Genomic DNA, 8353 nt, shown 5'->3' with positions numbered 1-8353 from the left:
CCAAGTAAAAAAATAAAAATAAAACTTCGCTTTTATTGCTATTTCTCATTTCAAAGTCCTAGAGGTTTGGCAACCCATCAATATGAACAAAATAACACGCAAAAGAATAACATGTATAGGTTTTATTTTAGAATTCTTTATTTAACATACATATATAATTAAGTAAAATAAAATTGAAATATAAGATTCTTTATGTTTTTATAAACATCTTTTTTTTAAAAAGAAATGGAATTTTAATATACTGAGAAGTTAATACACATGTTTTACACAGAAAGGTATGGGCAGTCATAAATTAATGTAAATTACTCATCCATCTTAATACTAACAAACTACTCTTACTTTTGAGATTTGTATCGTCATTTTGAGACAAATCCGTTATATATACATGTACATATAAACAAGTAACAAGATGTGATATGATTACCATTGAGACAACTATTCCTCGAAGTTCCAATGGCACAGATTGAAACAAATATATGAGGTTCCAACAGTGAGGAAGACCCATAAAGTATAGTTATTTATGAAAGGCATCAGCATGAAAAATATGAAACAATTTACTAGTAAACGAGAAAATGAACGGCCAATATTAAATACAGAAGTCAAAAAACAAATATGGCAGACATATAGCTTCATAGATATAAACCAACCACACCCGCTAAATTACAGGCGCGTGACTTTGGATAATCCCATAAAGTAGGCGGCGTGGTTAACATGTTTTGAGCGCCTAACCCCCTTCCTGGGACAGTGGTAGTACATCACAACATCAGAACCAATTATAACAGACCTTTGACATAAAGGGTTCAACACTAATATAAGATACGAAGCAAAAATATGCCAACTAACACACAAACTACAGATAATAAAAAGCAACAATATAAGAGTATTTTGAAAGCGAGATCAAAGCCAATTAAAACAATGAGGTAAATTATGTTTTTTTAAAGTATCAATCAGTAAAACTCTAAGAGATTTAGTGTAAGTATCGCATTACCAGACGGCTAAACATATGCTCTTGTTTTTGTTTATCAAGATTTGTCACTATTTTTTGCTTTCAGCACCTGTTGAAGTTGATTAATAAATAATGGATCGTTTCGTGATATTTGTTTTTCATATCCTTCACATATATTTAGATAATCACTTTGTTTATTGGTTTGCAATTCGTCATCTGCATTTATTTCATCTTGACTTGGATTATAATCTCTTTTTTGTTGAAGCTGATTATAAGGATATTTTGGTGATCGTTGCCCGAGTTCATCATATCCGTCATTTGCGTTTTCCTCATCTGAATGTATTTCGTCATATACTGATTCATCAGGCTCAGTATAAGGATCTCCATCTTCTCCCCTGACAAAATAAAATTGTTATTATTATAATTGAAAATGATAATTGTGTTAATAGAAATTGATAACAAATATGTTTTTATCATCATCAATGGTAAATGTAAGAGTTCTATACATTTGCCTTGGTATGCATACAAAATATTTGTATATTGAAAACCATTCAAAGGAACGCAAAAAATTACTAGAATTAATTATCATTTTCGAATTTTTTGGATTTATTCAATTTCCTGGAAATAGCGTTAAGGATATACCACTAATAAAATTAACGGTACTAATTTTCTTGCACCAGATGCGCATTTCGACAATACATGTCTCTTTAGTGATGCTCGTGGCCAAAATATTTGAAAACCAAAGCTTATATAAAAGATGAAGAGCTGTAATCCAAAAGGTCCAAAAAGTATAGCCAAATCCGTGAAAGGAATCAGAGCTTTGCATGAGGGAGATACATTCCTTAATTTATAATAATTTCTATCATTTTGAAACAGTAAATTTTCATAACACAAAAATCCGTATTTTCATGCCAGTACCGAAGTACTGGCTACTGGGGTGGTGATACCCTCGGGGACTAATAGTCCACCGGCAGAGTAATGGCCTATAAGAAAGTATCATTAACAACAAAATATTTTTCATTTTGATCTCTCTTTACCCAGTTGTTTTAGAAATAAAAATCGAACTTAATTAGCTGTTTCATCCTTAAAATGTTTTACACAGAAATTTATAAGTGACTTTGTCTATTATTGCATGGCTATTGGTATGTTTACACATTTGTTAACAAATTAATCCAGTAAAGAAATTGAAACATATGCGTGAAACAAGATTTAATTTAATTTAATCTAATTTAAGTTGCAAAGGTTTACCGTTTAAGTATTATATGCTATTTGTTTCCGTGAGTATCAATTAACAATATATATGTGTGTCAGTTGGTCTCTTTTGAAGAGTCTCATTTATTAGCAATCATACCACGTAATCCTCTTTATATCATGTAATCTCTTATAAGTATAGTAAAACACCAATGGAAAATAGAATTGGTATAACTTCTAAAACAGATCTAAACATATTAAATGTATAACAATATGTATAATTTACCTTAAGTTTTCTATTCTTTCAGACAGACCTGAAACATACAGAAACTTGTAACAGTACTAGTCTAGTGTTTATCAATAATTTGGATACAACTCAAACTGTCGTATTGTAACTTTACGTCGATTTTGCTAGCATATATTTTCTTTTAAGCACCAGCAGAAGCCCGCCTCCGGATGCGACAATTTTCGCTACGTTGAAAACCTTATGGCATTGGGCCGTTTTCCCTCTTTGACACAGTCCCCGATTCTTAACAACTGTTTGGATCACCACCGATGACCGAGTGTTATTTAAAAAAAACGCGTATCTAATGTAAAAAAGTATACGCCTTGGATATGTTTTAAGTAAAAATGAGTTCTAAGTGCAAATTGCGTCTTATATTTGAACATATTTTTTATTTATTTTTGTATTTATTATTTTGCATATAATAAAACTGCTGTTATAAGAATAAACTATTTACCTTTTCTTCTAGCTTGTTGTATCATTTCTGCTTTTGCTATTAATTCCATTTTGAATTCATTGGCAGCTTTAGTCTTCTTTCTCCTTAAAACTAAAACAGCCGAAATGCCAATGATAATAGTTACAACTACTCCAGCGGCTAATATTCCAACTACCATGACAAATGTATTGCTATTTTCTGTTGTTGTTTCTGTTTTGTACTGTAAATCCCCGATATCCACCTTTATCTTTATGACGTTCACCTAGTTTTAAGAAAAATGCAGTGCTGGAAAATTGTAAAGTTTATGTAATCGCATGGAGCCGGGGTTAGTTATCTTTTATTTGATATTTTTTTGCGTTAAAAAGTCCCTCGCGTAAAAAAGTTGTTATACATTTGTTATACAACCTTTAAATTTGTTTTAAAAATCTTCGATTGCAGAGCTCTGATTATGATTAATCCAGAATACTGCTCCGTACTCAGATAAGTTATATAGGCTTAATTCAGTTTTAAAGAACTGCAGTGATACCTTTCCTGGTGGTCTCCTAGTATTTGAGGATATTGGCTTATTAGGAGTCTGTGTTTCGATACTAATTTAAATAATTGCATAATCTTTCTTAAATGTATTGTGTCTAATTAACAAATTGTTATGACGCTTATGTTTCTTCCCTCCGTAAGCACAATTGACAAGGCTTGTTAGCTTCATTTCTATGTTCAGTGTTATTATACTGCTGATTAATTTAAACAAAATACACTTCGATGGCCTCAATACTTTGAGTTTAATTTGAGGAAATGAAATCAGAGTTCTAGGGAAGCACAATATTATTTTACATAAGAATTATTTCAATTTGATTGGTCTTATTCAGCTAGTGTCACATTTAAGTGTCATACAAGTGAGCGGTTTAGTTAGCCGTAAGACTATGTTTAATCCACCATTTCTACATCAAACAATGTCTTTGCCAAGTCACGAATATGACAGTTGTTATCCATTCGTTTGATGTGGTTAAGCTTTTTTATTTTATTTTGCCCTTTAATTACATACATACTTTTAGAGTTCGGTTTTTTTGTTATTTTATTTTTTACAAACACCACAAAACTTCTTTTTTAATTGAACATTGTTGAAAGCATAAGAAAACAAATTCTATCTTTGAAAAGGAAGATAATTGTAAATGTATTGTAGTTTTTAATTAAGCTTTACGCATTGAAGTTTTATGGGTATATGCCTGCAGTAGAGTTATGACACATTAAGTAATTTACTTACAATAATATGAACTGTATTCTCATCTGTATTATTAGTCCGAGGTACTGATTTGGGTGGCAAACACGTGATGTTATACATACTGATATCAGTTATGAAACACATTCCATCTAATCCAATATGAATATGATAATCTTCAAGGCGTGCCACAGTTAATATTTTACTACCCTATAAATAAATTTTGTAAATATTAACATTTCATTTTTTTAAAAATCGTATTAAAATTGATGTTCTGGCAAAAAATTATCGTTAATAGGTAGCTATAAAACTTAAATAAATATACCAAAGGGACAACTAAACAGCAAAGTAGAAATTAACTAACAAAAACCATGGCTAAAACAGAAAAAATACAAACAAACACTAAACAATACACTCAAACAACATAGAAAACAAACTAAGGACTGAACAACGTCAACCCCTTTAAAACTTGGCTGAACTCAGGTGCTCCACATTAAATTATCATCCTTGTTAGTGTGTAAACAAATATATTCTTATGTCACAGTTTATTTGTCATATTATTTTGTCCCTCAAGTTAAAACTTGGTTTACGTCTAAAAACCAATATTATTTTATGTAACAGTTTATATTCCATATTTTTCCCTCAAGTAAAAAATAACTTTTTCATTAAAAACCAATACTATTTTATTCAAGTAACAGTTCTTTGTCCCTCAGGTGAAATTTACTTTCTGTTAAAAATTATTATATTATTCCATGTAACAGTTTATTTGTCATATTCTTTGTCATTCATGTGGATACTTACTTTCCGTCTGAAAAATTACGCACAACCTTTAAAGTATTTTTTTTCAAATAACAGAGAAGAGCTATGATTTCCAATAAGAATAATATACCACAGTTTAAATAACACCGATGAAACCAACTACATGTAATAATACGAACTTAAATTAAGAGCAAAACTCATAAACCGTTTAGTCAGATATTAAAGTGCCCGACATCAGAACTTGTGAATGAATTTCAATGAGAAAACTAACGGCTTGAATTATGGTAGAAACCAAACGAAAAACAAAAGCGGCAAACCAACTTCGAAGTTCTGATTACCCTTTTCTGATTAATTTTTGCCATTAACATAATTATTCACGATTTTAAGAATTCAATTTTGATAATACATTTGTATTGCAGTTTTCTTGAATAAAACAAACCAGAAACTGTTCCCGTTAGTAAACATTTATTTTTGACAGTTTGATTAGGAACTTCAAGTATCCATGCATAAAACTAATCATTGTGTCGCTTTATTAGATGGTCTTAGTCAACTGATACAAACATTAAAGGATTATTGTTTTGACGTGATAAATTTTTAAGCCTTCATATATTGATTAAACCTGGAAAGAAGCTTTCTTTTAATATAAAAAAAAAACATGTGAAGAAGTAATTTTTACTTATGATAACTGGACTATTAACAACACAATTATGTTCATTTGCCTGTACTATTATTGTAAATGGCGGATTTTTTTTCTGGTTTTTATTAATGAAATTGTTTAACATTTTACAGAGGTATAATACTGTTACTTTAATTATTCATTCTTATTTTATTGATTTTGTATTTACATAGATCATAGATAAAATTTATTCATTCAGTGTATGTTCATTTGTTTGAATATTTATTTTGAATGAGTTAAGCCATTTCAATTGCTATTTTATAGTGTGTCTTTCTATGTTGTGATGTTACACTATTGTTTCATATAAGAGTGAAGGTTTGGTACCGTTAAAATGTCAAACCCCGCTCGCATTTGATTGCACCTGTCCTTAATCAGGAATCTGATGTTTAGTAGTTGTCGTTTGTTGATGTGGCTCATACGTGTTTCTTGTTTTGTAACGTAACGGTACCCAAATTGCAACGAGTACCCAAATTGCACCTATTTAGCAAAAATAGCAGCGGAAATCTTACAAGATCTCCTAGAGACTAAACAATTTGTATTTTTATGATTTGATACTATACATGTCTTTCAAAATAGGTAAATATATTTAGAAATACACAAAACGTTCACAGTATTTATCAACAGATGAAGTGTTTACTGAAAAAACAAAATGTACTGAAACGTCGCCATGCGACGTCATCAAAACGTCATCTTTTTAAAATTAGAAAATACAATGTTTCAAGTACTCATTTCTTAAAAAAAGAAGAGTAAGCATGGACAAATATCCAATTGTTCAAAATATTTGAAAAAAATAAACAAAAGCTCTGTTATTCGACTTTTGACGATGCGAATTTAAGCATGGATGCAATTTGGGTACTCCTTATTACAGAATCATTGATGGTTTGGAGGTTAGTTCAGACCAATTTTTCTATGATTCCATATGAATTGAAAATAAAATTGGTGTACCTATATAGTAAAGAAGGATACAGCTACAAAATAAACACAAAATGGAAACTTTTGTCTTAATCATAAAAAAACGTAGTTGAAATATCTGTCAAAATAGGTGCAATTTGGGTACCGTCACGTTATATAGACTAGACCGTTATTTTTTTCTCGTTTGAATGGTTTTACACTGGTAACTGTTTATGCCCTTTATAGCTTGCTGTGAGGTGTGAGCCAAGGCTCCGTGTTGAAGACAGTACTTTGACCTATAATGGTTTACTTTTATAAATTGTGACTTGGATGGAGAGTTGTCTCACTGGCACTCATACCACATCTTCTGATATCTTTTTAGTAGTCGCCATGCGAATGATAGTCATGAATTTGAATAAAGTCTCACTTCATCGTTATTTTAAGTCAGCAATGCATACTGCTAAGCTTCTCTGTTACGAAAAGCTTGTTCTTTTACTGACCTCACCTTAATTTCAATAGAAGATTGCTTATCATACTGATAAACATCATGAAAAGGTTCAAACGTAGGGTTGGCCACATATTCTATAGTAACTGGAATTGTCACTCCATCAAAATGAACCTCAATTGTTTGGTAATAATGCTGAGTCTGTAATCTTGGAGGTGTTTCACATTCAGTTGTAGTATCATCTGGTACATCACATGGTTTAACCTAAAATAAAATTTGTTTTACAAAAAATTCAAAACGATATTTGGAACAGTTTACAAGCAGTAAAAATACCTGTTTTAATTTATGCTCAAAATTGTATTTGCTTTTATAGGTCTCAGTCAATCTGATATCGAGACAGTTTTATAAAAATATATTTTTTTTGTAAATAAATAATACAATTGTAACAGGGACTACTGTTCTAAGTACATGTATCAAGTCCTCCTTCATGTAAAAGGAGTTCGTGAAAAATTAACTTTTGTACTTACCACTCTTTCTACTGTGATCGCTCCTACATTATTGAAACCTTCGCCCCGAATTGTAAATGTTACACCTCCACTGAAAATAAAATCAGAGTGAAGTAATACTACTGGATATCGTCTTCTGTATTTAATCATGACATATATGGGTTGTACACCAATTCAATATCAATCCAAGACAATAATTAAGGCAAAAAAAAAAGTTTAATTCAGTAGAAACCATTTTTTGTCTCTTTTGTAATTTTTTGAAATTATATTTATATATACTAACCTTTGTAAAGCTTTCGGTATTTCAGTCGAAATATTAAATGTTGGATCCGGTAAATATTGAAATGTTTCGTTAAGTGTCAATACTGTCAAGTCATCAATAACAACTGTTAATCGGGTCATATTTCGAGATATTGTTGAAATACCAGTTTTGCACTTGATGTAGTTATTTTGCAAACCGGAGGTCTTTTGATATTCTCTGTAATAAAAACAAAACTGAAAACAGTTGTTGGTATTGTTATTGTGCCGTTGATATGTCTTGACCTAACTTGTTTTGAGTGACCTTGTAGTTGCTCACCAAATATTGTTATAAATGTGCAGTGTAGAATTCACTAGATTAATCATAGATATTACCAATCTCATTTCAACTGATCGGGCGGAGCTTACGTTTTAATTTGCATAAGGACAGTCTATTTGAAGATGTGTGTGATTAGGATGCTTGCCGTTATAATTATTACTGATTTCTAATCACCTATCAGTGCCATTAAAGGAATTTACAAAAGAACAACTGGACATTTCATTGATGAGTTTATCCTAAAACACCTATGTATAGATGGAATGGTTTATTATGAGCGAAACGGTAAACTCCGCCCAGTCAAGTGAAATAAATTGAGTAATACTTATGAAATGATTAAGCTTTCTATTTGATTTACATAATAATTCATGAATGATCATAATCTACGATGTGTAAATTAAATTTCTACCGTACCCGAGAAGTTTACGAGGAG

General features: G+C 30.7%; 1 protein-coding gene across 1 annotated transcript; it reads right to left on the bottom strand.

Annotated features, from left to right (window-relative positions):
* Positions 1-281: 281 nt before the first annotated feature.
* Positions 282-7820, bottom strand: LOC143085063 (uncharacterized). Its single transcript, XM_076261263.1, has 7 exons — positions 7630-7820; positions 7368-7437; positions 6901-7104; positions 4115-4279; positions 2878-3118; positions 2424-2451; positions 282-1341 (listed from the first exon to the last, which is right to left on the bottom strand). Exons 1-7 carry the CDS (start codon positions 7746-7748, stop codon positions 1023-1025), a joined length of 1146 nt encoding a protein of 381 aa, XP_076117378.1. The 5' UTR covers positions 7749-7820; the 3' UTR covers positions 282-1022.
* Between the last annotated feature and the right edge of the window lie 533 nt (positions 7821-8353).

This window comes from Mytilus galloprovincialis, chromosome 1 (assembly GCF_965363235.1).
Source record: "Mytilus galloprovincialis chromosome 1, xbMytGall1.hap1.1, whole genome shotgun sequence".
NCBI classification, from domain to species: domain Eukaryota; kingdom Metazoa; phylum Mollusca; class Bivalvia; order Mytilida; family Mytilidae; genus Mytilus; species Mytilus galloprovincialis.
This window is presented reverse-complemented; position numbering and strand designations above follow the sequence as displayed.

What these genes read in the sequence shown, in the direction of transcription:
- LOC143085063 (XM_076261263.1), bottom strand. Translation starts at nt 7,748, where the DNA reads ATGACCCGATTAACAGTTGTTATTGATGACTTGACAGTATTGACACTT. An exon ending in AGAATACAGTTCATATTATT is followed by an intron (nt 3,119 to 4,114) that starts GTAAGTAAATTA and finishes TCTTAAAACTAG; the next exon opens with GTGAACGTCATAAAGATAAA. An exon ending in ACAACAAGCTAGAAGAAAAG is followed by an intron (nt 2,452 to 2,877) that starts GTAAATAGTTTA and finishes TGTATGTTTCAG; the next exon opens with GTCTGTCTGAAAGAATAGAA.